General features: G+C 40.5%; 1 protein-coding gene across 1 annotated transcript in view; it reads right to left on the bottom strand.

Annotated features, from left to right (window-relative positions):
- Nucleotides 1-4823: 4823 nt before the first annotated feature.
- Nucleotides 4824-21317, bottom strand: part of tns1b (tensin 1b) — a 201610-nt gene continuing 185116 nt past the window's right edge. Inside the window, exons 20-34 of the mRNA XM_037686852.1 lie at nucleotides 19357-19538; nucleotides 19143-19281; nucleotides 15563-15658; nucleotides 14478-14658; nucleotides 13145-14157; nucleotides 12771-12857; nucleotides 8998-9126; nucleotides 8752-8844; nucleotides 7267-7344; nucleotides 7087-7155; nucleotides 6945-6971; nucleotides 6543-6711; nucleotides 6383-6451; nucleotides 5147-5176; nucleotides 4824-5063 (exon numbers count right to left, since the gene is read on the bottom strand). Of these exons, the coding sequence (XP_037542780.1) occupies nucleotides 4925-5063; nucleotides 5147-5176; nucleotides 6383-6451; nucleotides 6543-6711; nucleotides 6945-6971; nucleotides 7087-7155; nucleotides 7267-7344; nucleotides 8752-8844; nucleotides 8998-9126; nucleotides 12771-12857; nucleotides 13145-14157; nucleotides 14478-14658; nucleotides 15563-15658; nucleotides 19143-19281; nucleotides 19357-19538 (2501 nt within the window). The 3' untranslated portion in view covers nucleotides 4824-4924. The remainder of the gene's footprint in view (nucleotides 5064-5146; nucleotides 5177-6382; nucleotides 6452-6542; nucleotides 6712-6944; nucleotides 6972-7086; nucleotides 7156-7266; nucleotides 7345-8751; nucleotides 8845-8997; nucleotides 9127-12770; nucleotides 12858-13144; nucleotides 14158-14477; nucleotides 14659-15562; nucleotides 15659-19142; nucleotides 19282-19356; nucleotides 19539-21317) is intronic.

Raw genomic sequence — 21317 nt, 5'->3', positions numbered from 1 at the left:
ATTAGAGATGTTTTTTTTTTTTTTATTTAATTCACCTGAGCCAAAGATGTGTCATCCTGGCATTTGGATAAAACAAGTTTGTTCAATGTAATTGCAAAATGTGTCACGGCAAATTACATCCAGACCTGTTCTTTAAAGAAGACTCTGGGTTCCTGCTGTTTTTCATCTTTGGATTTTTTCCCCCCACTTTAAGGTTTTATGTCCTAGTTTACTATGTTTTAATATTTTACACTGAGTACCATGAAATATGTTTTTGAAAAGGGAAAAAAACAAAACTTTATTTTTAACAATTTGTTGTTTTTGGGGGCGGTTTATTCTCTGCTGTGCTAATAGTTGAAGGATTTGTGCAAACATGTTTTAAATTAAACAGATTTTCTGTTAAGCTGCAATAAAGTGTTTCCAAGATTTCTACACAGGAAGGGAAACTCAGTAAAGTTAGTTTTTTTTGGTGGTATTTATTGAAAATATTTTTGAAACATGGTTTATGGTTTCAATAAGTGGGTGGGGGCTTTGAATGTGATCACAAGAGGGAATTTGGGGTCTAAATTAGCCACTTTAAAAAACTTTATACGCTTAAAGATTAAATGAACGCTATAGACATGGAAGGAGGTACTTAATGATGCATTAACAGCAAAAGTTGCCATTTTCTTATGACGTGGCATCAGATTCTGAGGCAAGTGGAAGTCCTGGATCAGGTTTTTAGTTTTCCCCTGTGGGTCTTATTTTAGTGATTATAGAGCTGAATGTCTGCTCAGTTTCAGATTAGGGTTTTGTCTGTGCTTAATGGTCTGTGGAGGTGAAACCAGTAGGAAAACCAGAGATCTGTCCATGGGCAAAAAACAACTGTGAATCTGAGAGATGAGGGAAAAATCCATCAGAACCATAACCATCCTGCTGCCCAAGGGTAAAAATGGCCCACAAGGCTTCAGTGTTGCAACTGAGGTCTCGTGGGCCATTTTGAGCAGAGGACGGCTCCAGATTTAAGCTGATGTCAATGTGGAGGTGGTCAGGACTTACAAATACCTGTGCATACAACTGGACGACCGGCTGGACTGGTCAGTGAACACGAACTCCCTCTACAGAGCAGGTCTACTTCCCGAAGAGGCTTGGGTCCTTCAGTATATGCAGGAAACTACTGCTGATGTTCTACCAGTCTGTGATAACCAGTGCCCTCTTCTGTGCTGTTGTGTGTTGTTAATAAAGTATCTATCTATCTATCTATCTAATATATCTAATCTAATCTATCTATCTATCTATCTATCTATCTATCTATCTATCTATCTATCTATCTATCTATCTATCTATCTGTCTAGATCTGTCTTAAGCTATCTGTGTCAAGATCTTTCAATACGATAGATTAAGACAGATAGCTATAGATAGACAGATATATAGATCTTCTAGACAGATAGCTGTAGATAGACATATATATAGATCTAGACAGATATATAGCTATAGACAGATAGCTATATCTAGACGGATAGCTATAGATAGATCTAGACAAATAGCTATAAACAGATAGATCTAGACAGATAGCTATAGTTAGACAGATAGATCTAGACACATAGATAGCTAAAGACAGATAGATCTAGACAGAGATATATAGATCAAGACAGATAGCTGTAGAAAGACATATATAGATCTAGCCAGATAGCTATAGATAGATCTAGAAAGATAACTATAGACAGATCTAGACAGATCTATGGCTATAGATAGACATAGATATAGGCAGGATCTATCTATCGACCTATCTATAACCATCTGTCTAGATCGATCTGTCTGTCTATCTATAGCTATCCATTTGTCTAGATCTATTTGTCTATCTATAGCTATCTGTCTAGATCTATCCATTTGTCTATCTATAGCTATCTGTCTAGATATATATTTCTATCTATAGCTATCCACCTGTCTATATCTTTATCCATCCATCCATCTCGATCTCTATATCTCTCCATCCATCCATCCATCCATCCCGATCTCTATATCTCTCCATCCATCCATCCCAATATCTTTCATCCATCCATCTCAATATATATCTCTCATCCATCCATCCATCCATCCCCTTTAAAGCTGTCTTACCTGCTGTACTAAAGACTGAAGGGACAAACATCTGAAGAGGCTGAACGCCTGAAAAAACTGAATGAAAAAAAAAATTGACGTCTTTGGGTCCCAGGCTTGACACAATTTCAAAAATGGAAATTGCAACAAGATTTTATTTTTGATTCATTTTAATCCACTTAAAACCGGCATATTCCAATACCTGTGCTCACCTTAATAATTTGTGTTATTTTACAAATACTACCCATCAAGGTGGGCCTGTGATCGGAAGATCACCGAGTCATCTCCCTGTACAGACATCATCAAAATGTGGGTGGGATAGATGAAGCACCAACACCTGTCACAAGTCCACCCTCGATGCCACCAGCAGACACTGAACCTCTCATTGCCTCCCATGAGTCCCAGCGGTTTATGAATGAACGCTCTAATCTTTGTATAGATCTAGTAGAGTGCTGTATGAATGGGGACAAAGATTGGTGTAAAGCACTTTGAGTATTTTGATCAGACAGAAAAACAAAAAGTACAGTCCATTTACCATAATATAGAAACAAACATCCAGCAGGCTTTTTGATTTGTACTGCTTTTAATGTGTTTTACCCATGAGGAATAGTAAAATACATACAATGTAGCAAACGAAGCTTTGTACAGGCATACAGTAAGGAGCTCATTCATCCACACAGACGTGTCCGAACAGACAGACGGTCCATCTTGGCACAGCGATGGCAAGCACTCAGCTGGAAGTCTTTTTACTCTGATAAACACTACAAAAGCAACTTATTGTCTTTGTTTTGTCACAGAAAAGACTTGAAGATGCTACACATTAGTCAGCAGCATTAAGGTTAGCAGGTTGAAGTGAACATGCAAGCCGCAGATAACAATAAATAAAACATTTTGGGATGATACAAGAACCCTGTAAGTGCTGTATTTTAGTTTTTAGGTCAAATGACAGCCCCAAACGTTTAAATATTTACCACGCTGCCAACTAAATATTAAAATAATGGAACGGACATAGCAATTTTTTTTAAAAATGGGATTAAAAGCACTGTGTTTTAAGCAACTAAAACACATTTAGTCAATGGTTTCCCATCAGTCACAGCTAAAACACTGCTTAGAATTAAAAGGGTGTCCTTGTAGAGACATTTCTGCACCACAGGAGGGGGCCAGCATCTACTTGAAGCGTTTTGTTTTCCAGCTTCAGACCTAAAATCCACACAAACTCTTATTTACTTGCATTTAAGATCATTTTAAAACATCGCAGGATTAAAAATTGAAGCTGGCGCAGGGTTAGGATGAGAAAATCATTCTGAAACGAGTGCCCCGAGGTGACGGCGACCAGTTTTATATTTAATAATCCAGTGTTTTTATGATCAAAGTGTTCAGTCAGGTATTTGGAAACCTTAAAACTAAAATATTTTTTGACCATAAACTAAATCTGAGGCGATGTGAGCGATTACACAAACCAGTAATGCTGCTTTTACACACAATATTCTCTCTTTTAACAAAAAAAAAAAAAACACACTGATAATACTTTCAACATTTAAGTGCTAATCGTGACATTTCCTTTTTATTTTATAAAACACGTGTTTGATGCCACTTAAAAAAATCTAATTTGGACTCCGTTAACATTCTTCTTTATAAAACATTTCCCCCTCTCAAAAGTAGACTTAAAAAAAAGCACGAATATTTAAAGAAACGTTAAGAAAACAACAGTGACACACTTTTTAAATGCACACACACTTTACACCTTTTGTATGTCAAAAACACTTCTGTCAAAATAAAAGCTTTCTTCAGGCTTGATGTATACTTTATAATACATGTATACAAGATAAAATGGAGCGATAAAGCAAAAAATAAATATGTAAATCACCGTCTGGATGTTTTTATATATATATATATATATTTCTTTGTATATCTACTGTATGTACGTTTAGCTTACATTTGGGCAGGGTGAGTGTTACACTTTTGATTAGATGATGATGCAAAGACCCTTGAAGTGAAGTGAAGACAGACAGGAAGCGAGCCTTTCTCTCTGATTGGATGCAACGACTCGACAAGTTCCCACGGCGACACAGCTGAAGAGTGGCGTTCAGAAACGGCGAGCTGCTCCTCTTTAGCTTCGCTCCTAAGCTTATATGAAAGTTTGGCTATTTGCATATTTAAGACAGCTTGCATATGTTTTTTTGTTTTTTTTCTTGAATCAGTCGGCATTTAGGCAAAAAAGTCTGACACCAAACGTTATGTAGTTCTACAAAAAAAAAAAAAAAAAAAAAAAAAGCTATTTAGAATATTTACAGACATCACCAGCGTCAAAACGTCTTTTTTGCTTGACGGTGCAGAGTTGATCTACAGTATCAGTACATCCAGAAGGAATCTATCTCTAACAGTATTTGTCTTATTAAGCAGCGATATTTGTTGTACAAAAGAATACTTCTGGCCCTCCTACAGTGGCACACTGTACACCCCCCGCCCAGATACTTTAAAATCTTTGGTTGACCAGTCGAACGCCTGATAGAAAAACAATCCAACCTTTATCAGACTACTTGAACAAAACGCACAAAAAGCAAAAACGTGACATTTTAACACTCAAATCTCGTTCCCTCTTCTTGTTCTTTAGGTTCCCTTCCAGAGGGATGAAACTACACCCCTGCCCCATCATGGAACACAGCCACGCCCCCATCCTGCACTTCCTCTGGTCCGTTCTGAAGCCCGTCCCAAATTAAAGCCCACACACACAAGCTCATCAGCTTCCAAACACACAGACACGTGACGGAAAAAGGTGAAAATAAAAAGTTTCAGTGGCAAACAGGAGTGAGAATCACCAAAGGAAGCGCCAGCGTTCTTCTTTTACTTTCTTCTTGGCGGTCGGCTCTCAACGCGCCTGCGAGGCGATAATCTTTGAGACGAAGTTGACGATGGCGCTGGCCGGCTGGTCGGGGTCCAGCTCGGCGAAGATGTGGCTGACGTTGTCCGTTGTGCTTCCCTGCCGCCGCGCCACAAAGCCGAAGAGCCTGGAGGACGAGACGGACAGACTCACACACACAAAGGCTTCAATCAGCCGCAGACACGAAAACAAGCAGCTGAGTTTACTCACTTGGCTGTGCCTCCCTCAGCTTTACTCCATCTGAAAGGATTTGATGAAAAATATTAAAACTTATAAATACTAACACGATTTATCATGTAAAACTACACGAGACACTTCCATAAATTTAACGTAGACAGTTTCACTTTAGACTTTAGCCGCTCGTTCACGCGATGTCGGCTGAAAACTTGACATATTTCTGTACAGTGTTCTTAAAAATTAAAAGTGAAGATCAAAAGAAGAGCGAGGCCTAAAGCAACATCTCCAGTAGATGAACCACGTCTGAAAGTCACGTCTTGAGGAAAAAGGAAAATTGATCTCCAAGATCGGAAAGATAATTCAGGTTTAGTCAAGTGTTTGTCAAGTTTTCAGCCAACAGCACTTTGGAAATCGTCTTGTTGGAAATAAAACTAATATCTGTCAAACCGTGTCATTTTCATTGATTCCACTAAAAAATGGAAACGAACTTTGTCTTTGCGACCAGCTGCTTGGAACAAAGAGCTTAAAGATTGGCCTCGTTCTCATCAGGGGACGTTAGCTTTCTTGCATTATATTCTGCTCTGTCCTACTTCGACAGCTCTCTTAAAAAACAAACAAACTGTCGCATCTCAGTTACAAGGTTGCCGGATCGAATCCCAGCCAGGGACCTTTCTGGGTGGAGTTAACCAGGGTTTAAACTGTAAACCGATCGATGCTGGGATGCAAATAGTGGACTGGACTAATCAGTTTGCTGGTGATAAGAGGGTTCCTGGGGCCCGCCCTCTCCCCCATCAACACCTCTGAGGCAGCCGAAGTCAAAGTGGTTCAAAACATCAAAGTTCATGCTCAATAATCCAGAAAATCCAACAAAGTTCAGTCAGGTTATCTGGATGTTTTTTTTTGTTGCTGAGACATTTCACCATTATCCAAAGGACTTCATCAGTCCAACGAGCCACAACAAACAGTCCCAGAAACCATCTCATCACCAGCAAACTGGTTGGTCCACTATGTGGGTTTTCTGCTTGTAGGACTGAGTTTGTTGTGGCTCCTCGGACTGATGAAGTCCTTTGGATGAAGGACGAAACATCTAAAAAAAAAAAAACAAACGAACAAGAAATTGTCTAGAAGAACCAATTGAACTTTGCTGGATTTTCTACCTGGATTACTGAGCATGAACTTTGACCAATTCAAACAGTTGAAATCTTTTAAAAAACTACTAACGGGATGTTTTTCTTTTAGATCCGATTTATTGAATGTGTGTGTACTCACTTTCTGTCCTGAGGGTCTGTGTCGCAGAACGTGACAGTGTTGCTGGGATAGTGGCGCCGGAAGAAAAGCCTTGAGAAGAGACGCAACCCCATGAACAGATTAGTTACTTCATTACATTCCATACTTCCATCCATGCAGTCTGTGCTGAGGTTTAACGCACTTCCTCTGGTTGTCGGTGAGCGTGATGCCCTGCGACGACACCTTGAAGTGGATGACTGTGGCGGTGGGTGGCGAAGCGGCGGCCAGCGTCTCGGTTATGGCTTTGGCAACAGCCTGGGGCCCCGTCAGCGATTCCATCTCCACCGAGTTGATGTAGAGAACATTGCATGCTGGGAAGAGAAAAACGGTCCCAAATGGATGAAATTGAAGGAAATCCCTCCCGGTTCATGCAGAAACACTAGTTCTGATTAGAGGACATGCTTCCTGGAACAAAGAGGGGAATCCATCCAAATCATTCCACGTACATTCAGTTTATAATAGACAAGAATATAGATGTTAAGAGACGTGTTCTGTACACAGACAAACATGTATGATGCACATTCCACATGTCAGGATGATTTACCATGGGAATCAGCAGGGGTGCTCTGCGCTGTGATAACAAGGATTGTCAGGATAAGTAAACGAGGTCATTTTTATTTATTGACCAACTACTTGATGTTGGTGAAGCTAACGTGAAATAAAATAAACTCTGACGAGGGTTTTACCTGCTCCCTGTTTCAACCTTTCAACCAGCGGGCTTGTTGTTGCCACCACGGGCGTTTCCTCCATCAGATCTACAGAAGACATTACATCACAAGCCAACGCTGGTCACAGGCAGGAAATCCCAAAATAAAATAAAAAAACCTCCACACTGACCATTTCCCTTTTAAGCACATACTTCATACCTGCAGTCGGGATGATGAGCATACAGGGAAGAGCCAAAGGTGTGATGGCATGCTGGTAGACCAGAGCCGACAGACAACCTGACAAACAGGAAATAACATGCACAGAATTGAATAAAATAAAAGCATGTTTATAAAAAAAAAAAAAAAAAAAAAAAAAAAAATCTAAATGGTTCCATTTAGTTAGTTATAAACATTTCAAGGGATGCTAGGCGTTTAACTTTCTGCACCAATGTGATTTAAGCTGAAAAATGGCTTTAAGTCGGTCAATTTTAAAGACACTGAGCAAAACCTTGGTGTTGTAGTAGCTGAGAATCATCCCCATCACATATTTTGAGTGCCAACAAAGAGTGCAAGATCCTTCTCTAAAACTGGCATTCAAAGGTGCATTCAGCCATCTTCTTCTATTCTTTATTTATCGGCTATTCTAGTACCATAATTTTCACGTACAAGTCAGTTTTTTGCATAAATTAGCATGCCTGTGACTTATACAGTGAAGCGACGTATTTAGATTTTTGCTCATATTTATAACCTAATTTTTGGCTGAGATCTGACGATTTCATTCATCCCGACATGGAAAATGTTGAATACTACCATGTTCAGCCACTAGAGGGTGCTCGAGCAATATGGCAAAAATGGGAGCCGATTTCCCGCTCTTAACGTAATTTATACGGACCGGGTGGGGCCCACACAGCAGGTGGGCGTGGACTAAATTTTTTCAGTGCTTATGCTACGCATAACGGGATAAACCTATCAGCGACAGCCTTAAAGGGCGAAGCCTATATGACATAGAATCAAGTGTCTCATTAATAGGTAAAAGTGGCTATTAATGAGACACTTAGCTTGCCATACAGGCCACCTTCTTCTCGCTCCGGAACTCCTGGAGCAAATGTCAAATTTGACCGTTAAAGTGCATTTTTTAAGGAAAAGTTCAACTGAGACACACCTTTACTATAATTTCAAGCAAACAAATAATTGTTTTTAAGTGTTAATCTAGTTAAATTCTTGTTAAAGTCGTCCCGTGCATGCTCCCGTGTCCACCATTTGGCAGCCAATCGATTTTTGGCACAACACCGGCCTGCATTTTCGCTTTGCCAGCAGTGATGCATAATAGATGCGACTTATATGGCAAAGCAAGGCATTTATGTTTTTTCCCCACTTTAGACCCATTTGGACTGATACGACTTACACGGCGGCAAGTACAGAACAGTGACTCTTAAACGTTTCAGATTACAACTCACAAAATAAAAGCAGGAGAGTCTTATGAATGACCCAAGCTACCACTTAGTGTTTCATGGCCCACAACGGGAACACAACCTCAGCTTTAGGAACCGCTCTTCTAATAAATGTAGCTGCAACCGAGGGGCAGGTTGCTGGAGCTCAATGCTCTGGAGGACAGAAGCTGAATCGTTGCAGCAGGTTTAGTTGTCCGACTGATAACAGCACAAAGCTGCAGGTGTGTTGAACAGAAGCAGAGCTTTTACTCACCAAAATAAGGCTCGTTGGGGCAACCTTTGAGCTTCACTCCTTTAGGGCTGCTCTCGATCAGGAAGTGCCTCACGAGCTCGTTGGTGATGTCACCTGTGACACACGAAGGGTCAAACCAACTTCTAGACATTTGCCTTTAAGACATTAACTCCATTTTCATCTCATCTAAGCCCCAAAACAGACAAAGTAAAGATCTATAAACCCATCTTTGTAGTGTGTCTAACTGCCCTGATGTCATTCACGCACCTTTTTTGCTCTGATGCACAGTTGGAGGCGGAGAGGCCACCTTCATGGCCAGACCGTACGCCCCTCTGAACGAGTGGCTATCCCTGATGACGAAGGCTCCCGGCTCTCGCTCTTTCAGCAGGTTGATAGCTGCAACACATTTATTGTGGTTACTGGGTGTCCTGCTGCTGCTGGAACGTCAATTCATGTTTGCGCTCCCCAAAGCTTTGAAGCAACTAGATCGTTTCATTGTCAGCCCACTCATATACAGATACAGAATGTTTCTCAGGACAAATACTGGCGAAATTCAAACAAAACAAGGACTTGGTTCAAGAAAAAATAAGAAATGTGCAGCATGAGTTAAGAAATTTAAAAACGGTACAAAAAACACAGAAGATGACAGAAATGGGGACTGGTGTAGAAGATTTAGACCTACTGTGATTAAAGATTACTTCGTGAGGTTGGAGGGTACAGTTATACGTGAGTGCACGAATAATCCAGCTACAAGAACATGAACGTAAATGTTGTTTCAGGTATCAAAGTTCATGTTCAATAATCCAGATGAAAAAAATTCAACAAAGTTCTGTCAGGTCATCTACATGGTTTATGTTTTTGTTGAGACATTTTGTCCTTCATCCAAAGGATTTCATCAGTCTGAGCCACAAACAAACTCAGTCCCACAAGCAGCACATTCACATAGTGGGCCAACTAGTTTGATGGTGATGAGATGGTTTCTGGGGCCCACCCGCTCTCCTGTCAACTCCTCTGAGGCAGTCAGAGCCAAAGTGGTTCAAAACATCAAACTGATGAAGTCCTTTGGATGAAGGATGAAATGTCTCACCAACAAAAGAAACCATCCAGATGACATGATTGAACTTTGCTGGATTTTCTACCTGGATTATTGCACATGAACTTTGATGTTTTGAACCACTTTGGCTATGGCTGCCTCAGAGGAGTCGATGGGGGAGAGGGCGGGGCCAAGAAACCATTGTATCTCCAGCAAACTGGTTGGTCCACTATGGGAGTGTGTTGCTTGTGAGACAGTTTATTTGTGGCTCCTTGGACTAATGAAGTCCTTTGGATGAAGGACGAAACCTCTCAACAAAAAAATAAATCATCCAGATGACCTGGCAGAACTTTGTTGGGTTGTTTCAGGTATTGGTTGTTCTTTGCAAAGAAGAATGAAATATAAAACAGAGTAGTTTTCGTGTTTTATTTTAGGAAGTGGCCATGTTCTGTTTTTTTGATGAGAGGTGGAGGCCCGGAGTCATTCTGATTGCTTGCGGGACAAAAAGCTTATGATGTCTGGTAAAAGTGGTTCTGATGTTTCTGAACCTTTAACCAGAAACAGGGGCGTAAGGGTCCATATTCATTCATTCATTCAACCTTTATTTATTAGTTAGTCTCATTGAGCCACGCGGACTCATTTACAAGAGAGACCTGCATTAAACAAAGAACAGAAGAGGAGCAAACCATAATAGACAGTCATATAAAAAGCATATAAAATTAAAAGTACATAGAGGAAATGAAATAAAAACAAAAAAAGGCAAAAAACGAGACAAACACAGCTACATTATCAAGTGGTGTAAAATACTAAAAACAGGAGCATGACTGCATATGAGGGGGAAGGGCGTCTGAAGTGATGCAGGCTGCACGGCGGATGAAACGTTTCCTGTTCAGTGTGTTAATGATGGTAAATACTGCAATAAACCAAACTTTAAGACGGTCAACACATGGGTTAAAATGTTTGTTTTTTTTAGAAACATATATATATATATATACATGGGTCTGTACAAGTGTGTTTAAAGGTTCAAGTCGTATAATTTTTTTCTTGATAACATTACAAACAGTATGGAAGAAGACTTACAACAAAGAATTATCTGTGTTCATTATTTCCTAAGGATGGCAACGCTAGTGAGTATAATATGAGCCAAGTGTGGACACATACATGAAAAACAATCTACTTGTTTTCATTTGAGAAACTTGTAGAAATTTAGAATTAATATTTTTAGAAAATGCAATAGTTCGAAAAAAAACCTATATATATTTTTTTCATATTCAGATTTTTTAAAAACTAATCAAGACTTTGATACTTCTGAATGGATGCTGCTTCTAAAAGATGATTAGATTTAAAACACGCTAATGTGCCACATCACTGAAAAATCGCAAGATCAAACAAGACCATCATGCTAGAATAAGTTTTAGTGATGTCACTGAATGAGGCCTATAGCAGCATAACTAAGGGATAACTCAGGAAACCCAAGCCAACCCTCACTATAGAATTGATCAGAAATTAAAATCTTAAGCCTAGTCTTTAAAGTAGACGGTGTTGGAAGTTGGCTCCATAAGAGAGAAACTTGATAATTTAAATCTATACCCCCCATTTGTTTTTTAGAAACTCTAGGGACCTCAAGTAAACCTGCTGTCTGACAGCAAAGTGCTATGTTACAAAAATATGGAACTATAAGTTCTTTAAAATAAGGTTTATAATGTAGCTGTTTTGTCTCATTTTTAGATATTTTCTTCTATTTACTTTTCATTTTATATGCTTTTTTTATATGATTGTCTATTATTTGTACTGCATCTGTTCTTTGTTTAAAACAGGCCTCTCTTGTAAATGAGTCCTCGAGGCTCCATGAAACTAACTTGTATAAATAAAGGTTGGATGAATGAATGAACAACAAACACACACAATTAACCAAAAGAAGACTAAATTAAAGGCAAAGTTTAAGGAACAAAAGTTCTGAAGCTTTTTTAAGAAACGTACATCGTGATGTAAGATCAGGAAAAAAAAACAGAGTTTAGGAAGTGAAACTAAACATAAAAACCGACAGTCCATCTGCATTTCATTAAGATTTCAGTATCTAACATGACACTTTGTTGCAGACACTCCATTGTTTCAGGATTCATTACTTGGATTTTACTTCAGCCTCCTCATATGTGGCAGTTTGAGCACAGAAGATGGATGAGACGAGCGATGCAGAGATTCAGTAATTCTCTACATATGGTGCGGTTTACGCTCAGGGTTGCCCTGCTCCAAGTATAAACGGCCTGTGCGTCTGATGTCATTGCAGTTGTGCATCTGTTTAAGACATGAGTCGTGAAAAAACGCACGAGACAGCTGGCACCTGACCTTATTTGAAGTCCGCGTGCAGATTCTTCATTCTGCATGTATTTTTACAAAGTGGTGATGTTTCAGGGTCGTTTGATTCATGCTACTCACTGCTTCACGTCAGCTGCACAAACGTACTCTCAAGATCGTAAACGGTGTGCAGTTCTTAATAAGAGCATGAAAAACGGTCCTAGTCTGTTAAACTTCCCAGTTGATGTGGGATCAAAAAGCTGCAAGAAAACAAGGCAATCAAAAGTTGACCCTTGTTTTTATTTAGATTATTTAAGGACAAGGTTTTTAAAACTATCTATTATGTTTTTACATTTTTAACTTAGTCAATATTTGAGTTAAGCACATCTCCAACAGTTGATTCTGTCAGTTTAAAAGAAGTACAAACAAAAAGACTTGTGCGATTAAAGGCTGTGCTGTAATTAAAAATGTCTTAAATTATAATTTCGCCAACACGACTTTAAACACTCAAACTAAAGCCCATCAAAGTAACCAACCTATTCTGGTAGTACAAAAATTAGGCTTTAATCTTTAACTTTTTGTTAACTAAAAGCTAGCTATTGGCCAATAATTCGGTCAGATATATGGTAAACTCCATTTCCTGAGGTCGATCAAAGAGCTCCATGTATCTACAACAGACTATTTAAGGGTGCGTTCAAGAGCCAAGTCTTACCTTGCTCCCTGGAGATGTCAGGTTTGTACCAGAACTTGGATGTGTCCTGAACAAATTTAACATTCAGCCTACTCTCTGGGCTTCCATCTGCAGAAAGTTTTTAAATAAATACTGTCAAGTCTTGCTGAAAAACTTCTGAAATTGATAAACAATACAGACACTATGCATGTCATAGAAAAATACTTAAAAGCTCTAATAATCAGATGTTGACAAATTAAGTTTTGGATTAAGAAGTTCTTAATACACATTTTATGTCATGTTGCGCTTGTGGCAGATCTTTTTTGACACCGCGTTAAATAGCTTTAGAAGAAACGGTTTTAGCTCCTGGATCAGATGCCAAAAAGCACATTTCTCCACTAGACAAAAGTGCTTACCAGGTATATTGAACCGTGAGAAGTCAGAGAGGGTGTGGAAGTAGCCAGGAGTACTTCCTCCGTTCACCGGAGACATTATCTTCCCATTTAGCGTCCCGTAGGACAGTCCTCCATTTGGTCTATCACCGCTGGACATGCGCCTCTTCTCTGGGAGTTGGGGCTGGAAACCAGGAGCTGGACTACCTTGCCTAAAACCTACACCCATCCCCAACATCCCCCCATCCTGGTAGCTAGCAGTGGAGATGGGGAAAGAGGGAGTGGGTGGTCCCTGGTAGCCCGACGAGCTGCTCTGTCTTGAAAGGTTCCCGTGTCTTTCATCTGGTGTGGTGTAACCACTATGCACAGGGTGGCGGTCTAAACTGGGGCTTCTCTGGGACATCTGTGTAAGAGATGGATGATGGCCCAACACTGGACTTCCTTGAGGATGTGTGATAGATGGTTGTCGGCTGAGCACGGGGCTGCTCTGAATGGGCTGACCCAAGGATGGCTGCCTGCTGAGGACCAGACTGTGCTGAGACCCCTGTCCCAGAGAGGCCTGTCTGCTGAGGACCAGGCTGCTCTGTGTACCTTGAGACAGACGACGACCAAGAGTGGGACTCCCTCCAAAACCTGCCATGATCTCTTCAAAGCCATTAGCTGGTGGCTTCTGAACCGGCAGGTTGGACCCATCTTGTTTAACAATTAAGTTATGCTGGAAGACAGGATCATGGGCAAAGCTATGGATGATGGGCTGAGGCTGGGGACTTTCATACCCAAGAGTGACCTTGGAAGGTTCTGAGAGAGGTGGGCAGGGATCTGATGATGGATAGCTCCCCAACAGGCTGCTGGGACCAAGGTAGGACAGTGTGGGGGGTGTAGAGCCAAGGCGGGAACAGGCTGGCAAGCTGGAGTCCAGGTAGGAGTTAGTGGAGGGATTCAGGTCTTGATTTAATCGGGTTTGAGTAGGATGGGGGTGGAACCCAGAATCAGGTGTTGGTCGGGATGAAGTGCTGCTTTCAGCTAAGAGAGGATCACTAAAAATAAGCACAAATAAACAAAAAAAGTTGTTTACTGACCATGATTAATCAACTGGCCAAGACCCATTTCTTGGCATTAGCTCTATCCTACCCAGTGCCACCTAATACCAATCAAGGGTAGAGAGAAATGTGTATAAAAACATGAGAGTTTACTTTTAGTACTGAATCAAAGTATGTTTCAGCAAAGAGGAAGCGTTTAAAAGATACAGTAATACCATTTTTATTAAAATAAAAAACCTAAATACGTCCAAAACTCCTTGTATTTTAACCTTAAATACAATTGAATGTAATAAGAATGCATTGTGTGTTTGTCTCACCCCAGTGAGTTCTGGATGGGGCTACTGCTGGACAATGGTGGGTTTAGTGTTTGGTTGGGAGGGCTCGGACTCCTTGGCTGGCTCTTAATGTCTCCTGGGGGGCTGAGACTGCGAGGTGATGTGGACAGCTCTCCGCCTGCTGCTGCAGACCTAGCCACAGACTCTACGTAGCTTCTCGGAGCTGTATGTAAAGAAAAACGGCATCAGTCTCACAAATTCATTCTATTTCAACAACTTTTGATATGTGAGACCAGCCTTGTCAATGAAGGTGGTTTAATGCAAACCAACGATAAAGGAAATTATTTGACGAGTGGTTGTGGCTTTTGCAAGGATGGAGAAGATGTTTTACGTGATGAAATAAAACTGAAATGCCTTTTGGTACAAATGGACCACCAAGACCTTCAAATAAATGGTGACAAACTTTGATGTCAGCAAAGATCTCTGGCATTACAACAAGCTTTCTTACCTTCCTCACCCTCACTGCTCTCATCTGTACAGCATCATATGAGACACAAATATTGCAAAAAAACAAGTATTACTAGTATTTATCACCATTTATTACCATAAGCCCTCAGCGAGATATCTTGTATTTAAATGGACTGTACTCGTAGCATCTTTCTATCTTATCAAGACACTCAAAGCACTTTACAATCTGTGCCTCATTTATCCATTCATACAGCACTCTACTAGAGCCTACAAAGCTAATTGAACAAATCATTCTAAAGAGATTAATCAGTTCTTTATCACATTCATACACTGATGGGACACGCATTGGAGTCAATGAGGGGTTCAGTGTCTTGCCCAGGGACACTTTGGCATGTGACTGCTGGTGGATTCGAACCCCCAACTCTCGCACTGGAGGATGACTGCTCTAACCACTCAGCCACACCCACCCGAAAGAAAGGTTTATAAGGTATTTAAAGAAAGGTTTAATATGATACATTGTTTAATATTGCCTCTAACTAAAAAAAAAGTATCCGGACAGTAGTTCTAACTGTAAAATACTTCTTGACCAACAGTTCTGAGCCTGCTTGAGTTTCATATCGCCCTCTAAATAAAGCAATCCACAAGTCGTCACAACTGACCTGAGCCCGTTTGATTGAGGAGGATTTCTGCTGGGTTGTGTGGCTTCAGACCCAGAGCTGACAGTGGAGTCTTGGCAAGACCTGGTGGAGACCGACCTGAAAAGAAATTGGACACTTATGACCACTCGTCCCCAATGATCGACTCCGTCTTGACAGCTGCTATTTCATAAGAATGTGATTTTTCAGCTTATAGAAACACACAAAAAGTTTATGAAAACAATCACATGAGCTGTTCTTCTGTTTAACGCAGTCTAGTTGGTTTTAAACCTCTTAATGGAACAGGTAATACCAGCTGTCAAGACGTCTACATGTGTGGACACATACAGGGCAGCATGTTTAGAGGGGTATTCCCATGCATCATGCTCAGATGGAGACTTGAAACATGCAGGGGATCCAAACTTTACCACCAGCAGAACAAGGTGCATGTCGAGCACGAGCTGGTGTCAAAGCTGAGCACAGAGATTTATCTATTCCCTTTTATTCTTGTTTTAAGATGATCTTTTAGGACTCTTGCTTTACCGTTTTCTTAATATTTTTTTAATCATTTTTTAAGCATTAATGTGCAGCAAAATTATTCTATGCATAAAAAAAACAGACAAATGGTAAATGGGCTGTACTTGTATAGCACTTTTCTATCTTATCGAGATACTCAAAGCTCTTTACACCACAATCCATGCCCTCATTGACCCATTCATACAGCACTCTACTAGATCTTTACAAAGAATAATCAGTGCTTTAGAGCACCGATGGGACACATATTGGAGGAAATGAGAGGTTCAGTGTCTTGCCCAAGGACACTTCAGCATGTGACTGCTGGTGGAATCAAACCCCCAACTCTTGCATTGGAGGATGACTGCTCTAACCACTCAACCACAGCTGCCCCAACAAGGGCTAAGACACAATTAATTAACACAAGGGTTGAATCAGCCAATAGCTCTTCCTCAAAGGGTGCAAGTACAAACTGCTTACGTGCAGCTCCACAATGAGGGGCAACGAAAACCGTCTGCACATGTGGGCTTTAAACTTGACTTTCTCAAATCTTCCAAGCACTTCCTGCAACTGAAGCTGTGATCAGACACACAAGTAGCTTTCGCATTAACAGACTAAAATTGTGCAGGATTTATCTGCAGTGTAGCTTCAGTTGTAATTCCTGTAAGTGAACCTTTTAAAGATGCAGCAAAAGTTTGGTTTAAACTTTGACAGAAATATTCAAAAATAATTTGCGACTTCAACTCGTATGAAATAGCTGTGATTCAAGGTCATCTTATGTTTAGAGAAGAACAAGTTCACTTATGTTTTATTTACATTAATAGGGATGCACGATATTATCGGCATGGTATCGGATGATATTAGCGTTAAAGTTAAATATCGGACGTCGGCCTTTCCATCAAAATAACTCACCGATATAAGATGCTGTTTTTGTATGACAACCCAGTGACAAGGATGCCTGCAGCGGCAGCACAACGTGATGACGTCACGTGTGCCTACCTGATCTGATCACGTAGGAGAGGAAGAAGTAAAAATGTCGGGAGTGTGGAAGTTTTTTTTCTGTTGAGGATGTCGGATTCCAAAAATTTTCAGACTATGTTGAGCCTCACTACATCGTCCCCAGTCAGATATCTGTCCGACGTAGCCTTACCCGAGTTACAAGCCGTCATTTCCGACATCATTGAGAAGCTAACAGCTGATAGCACTTGGGTGAGTTTTACCACAGACATTTGGACGTCGTGTTAGCCCCGTTAGCACGATTAGTCTTACGGCACAATGGATAGATAAAACTTTGAACTTAAAAAGTCTGTCCTTCATGCACAGGAGTGCAGAGGTTCACAGCTATAGGAACCTGGAACAAGCCTTCACAAGTGAAACCGCATCGCAGGTGACTAATGCTAATAAATAACATTTAACACTTTTCATTTAATATAAGTGAAAGTGCTATGCATATGGCTGTTAGTGAATATGTGTCACCAGCTCTTACAGCTGTTACACAATTTTTGTAGCAAATAAGTCTAAATAAGAGAGCTATGTTCTGCCAAAGGAAAGCATATAAAAAAATATCAGTATCGGCCAAATAAGTTTTAACATATCGATATATCAGCCAAAAATCCAATGTAGTGCATCCCTATGATGGTTGAAAAGTGAGTGATTAAAGCTCTCAGAGGGTCAGACCATAACGTTTTCAGTCAGAATTGAAATCATTTTGGATGATCTGGCATACTTTGCCACTAATTTACAGACTTAAGTTGTGCACGTTTTCAGTTATTTGCAATTTAAATTAGTTAACAACTAGACTTATCGTTATAACCTTCATTCCTCACCGGGTGATCCTGTAAAAAGCGTGGCATTTATGGGGATTCTTTCATTTAAAACTTGTTGTTCTCATTCAGGTCTCACTCACAACCAGCTTAATAATTCTGCCCTTGCAGGTTGAGCATAAATCACAAGAAATAAGTGCACAAAAACAATCTGCAGCACAATAATCACACAAGCAGGATGCTGGTTGCAGGGAGACAAGGCAGCAACAGGAACACAGAGCAGCAGCTGCAGAATGTTAAAGTTCTGTTTGGGAACTTTTCAAATAAGCTGCAGTTTTTTTTATACATATTTATATTTTTAAATAAAAGTGCAGCTCTTCTGTGGCACTCGTACCAAAGCAGTGCAATGCAGTGATAAGTGATGGCAAAACAACGTAAAGGAGGGCAGGGATCAGGTCGGCTGACGCTGCGGGACAGTGAAACTCCATGGTTGTGCGTCTCCAACTTACCGAAGAACAGCAACGAGTTCTTTGTACAGAGAACCCACCTTTAACTGGTGAATGGTGAACGTTTATGTTGGGAAGATGGAAATCTAACTTCAGGATCTACTCAAGAAGAGAAATTAATCTGCCTTTATGCGTACTAATCAGTTCCCCAAACATGCACCTTTCACGAGTTTCGCAGGAAATTGCAAAACTGTTCCCAGGTAGTTGGTAAACATCATCAGTTATATTTGAATTATATTTCACCAGTTTCTTTTAACTGTAAAAATAATGGGTTTGGTCTTTAAGACTTAGTGTGGAACAGGAAGTAAAATAAGTAAATTAAAATCGGTGTCTGGCGTTAGTCTGTGGGATTTACTAAATAATTATTGTATAAACAAGTTCTCAGGTTTGTAATTTTCTTTTTCATATGCAGTAGTGTCACATTTTTATTGTTAAGCAGTGATCTATGACGGATGAAGTGAATAAACAGACCATTATGGGATGCAAAATAAATAAATAAATATATTAAAAGGGAACTATTTTGTACGATTTTAACTTCCACATGTTCCAGTTCTAAACTCATTTCTATCAACGAGATGTTTTTATGTGTAAAACAATCTAAATGTAAAGATTTTGATTGTATCTCATCCAGATGTAAACATCTGGATTAACCTGCTAGCTTTCTCTAAGCTTTTAAAAGATCAACTTTTCATGAAGATACAAACTTAACAGAAAAAGTTTTTTTTTTTTTTTTTTTAAATTCATTCTTGGACATAATGAATTATTAATCAGATGATAAGCTCCACAGTGCCGTCAGCCAGCTGAGGTGGGGGGGGGACTTACACAGATTGAAGTAAGGGGTTTGCGGTGAGATGGGGAAGGCGGGGGTTTGGGGAAACGCCTCACCACCAGCTGTGGGTGTTGGACTGATGGGGCCTCCTTCCATTTCCTCGAAGGCCTCCCGGTAGCTGTGCATGTTTCTCTAAAGGGAAACGAGACGTGAACACAAACCGAAGCTCTGATTAATCAGTTCAATCACTCGACGTTCGTTTTCTACCTCTTTGGGCCGTCCCCCAGGGTTCATGGCTATGGCGTTGACAAACTCTGGAGAAACACAGCGGATGGGGGAACGGACGGTGGCGTCAGGAGACGGACCATCGTCAGAATGATCCTCGCTGGTGAAGCGATGGCTGGGAAGGGCTGCCGGTTCATCCAAGGACGCTGCACGGGCCTGAACACCTGAGATGATGTAAAAAATGCAAGTTAAAATTCAGAAACTATTGTTCACACGTGTTAATGATTGTGAAAGCTCACAAGCTTGTCAATGTGAGCATTTTTTCAGCCAGTTGGACTCAGCAAATTTAACATGCAGGGGCAAATGCACAGCAAACAAGATCAAGACCCTTAAAAGTCATCAAGAAACCCACTCTATGCTTGACATTTCCAAAAGAACGGTTAAGACCTGAGCCTGCAAACAAGGAATAATCACTCCACCTTGTTAGAATCAAACACTGGCAGCTCCTCAAAGCAGTAAGCAAATAAGAGGATTTGAATTAATCTGGTTTGAGCTGTGAGAGCCAGCAGCATAAAACAAACAAGAGTTGAGAAGTTTTAAAGCTAAAAGGCATCATCGCCGACTCAATGAATGAGGAAACAAAAAACAAGGGCGTTGCAAAAAAGTTTTCACCTGCCTCGGCAGTTTTGTTTCTTTACAACTTTTCATTTGAGTTTTTTATTTTACATAACTTCCACTTTCAAGAGGCAAAGTGTTTCCTTACTGTGAAACAAACTGCAGTGTGCAACTCTTTGCAGCAGTCACGGTCAGTTTCTTCACGTTTGTCTCCACGAGCTTCTCGTCACTCAACTGTTGTCCATTCTTCAGGACCAAAGCGCTCCAGCTCATTTAAGTTAGTGCTGGTTGTGTCCAACAATCTTTACTTCAAACTAGAGATTCTCTGTTGGACTGAGCTCTGTGCTTTGCCTGGACCATTCCAGGACCCTTAACTGGTTTTCCTTAAATCAGTGGAGCGTTGCTTCAGCGGTGTGTTCAAGGTCCTACTACTCGAAGGTTAAGCTCCGACTCAAACTCAAATCCCTGGAAGACTCCAAAAGGTTTCCTTTAAGCATTTCTCTGTGTTTTGCTTCATCTATCATGTCTTTAACTCTGACCAGTCCCTGCAGATGAAAAACGTCCCCACAACATGGTGCTGGTTGGGCACACATGCAGGCAGACAAGCTTAGATAAAATTAAAATATATATATTTATTAAATAAACAAAAACAAAATGATGGCACGACAGCAACAAATTATAAAAACGGGGGAACACAAAAGAACAATGTAGACGGAACAATGAAGCGCTGCTTGTATAGTGATGAGACAGTTTAAACAGGACGGGGGTGAGTGGAAAGTGGCAGCAACTGGGTGATTACTAACTGGGAACAGGTGTCAGTGGCAAGTTGACTGATGAAAACCTGAGGAGGCTGAGTGAGGGTGAATGAGAAATGGCAAGAAAACACACGAGCTGAAACAAAACACAACAATCCTAAAAGACAGAAAAAAACAATAGTCCCTCGTTACTTCACGGTTTGTTTTTCGCAGACTTGTTCAATCGCGGTTTTTCAAAATAAAACTGGACATGACACACAATTGGCTGATGTATGGATGAGCTGCACAATCGACATGGAATTTTTATTTAAAATTAATTATTTTAAATTATTTAGCACCTGCTGCACCTGTGTGCAGCCCACACTGCAGGAGAAGCTTCCTCCTGTAGCGTGTCATATCCCCGCTCTGCAGTGGAGAAGTGGGCGTGGCCGAGAGCGTTAAGAGTTTAGAAACATTGTTTAGAATATTCAACAATTTTCAGTCAGGTCATCTGGACAGTTTCTTTTTTTGCTGAAACATTTCACCTTCCATCCAGAAGGCTTCATCAGTCAAGGAAACGCACAACACAAAACTGATTCTTCCCCCAAACAGCTTACTCCAAAGTGGAACAAACCAGTTATGTTGGTGCTAAGA

Source organism: Nematolebias whitei, chromosome 13 (assembly GCF_014905685.2).
Source record: "Nematolebias whitei isolate Nwh7 chromosome 13, NemWhi1, whole genome shotgun sequence".
NCBI lineage: Eukaryota > Metazoa > Chordata > Actinopteri > Cyprinodontiformes > Rivulidae > Nematolebias > Nematolebias whitei.
Note: the sequence above shows the minus strand (reverse complement) of the source record. Positions and strands in the feature narration are given on the sequence as shown.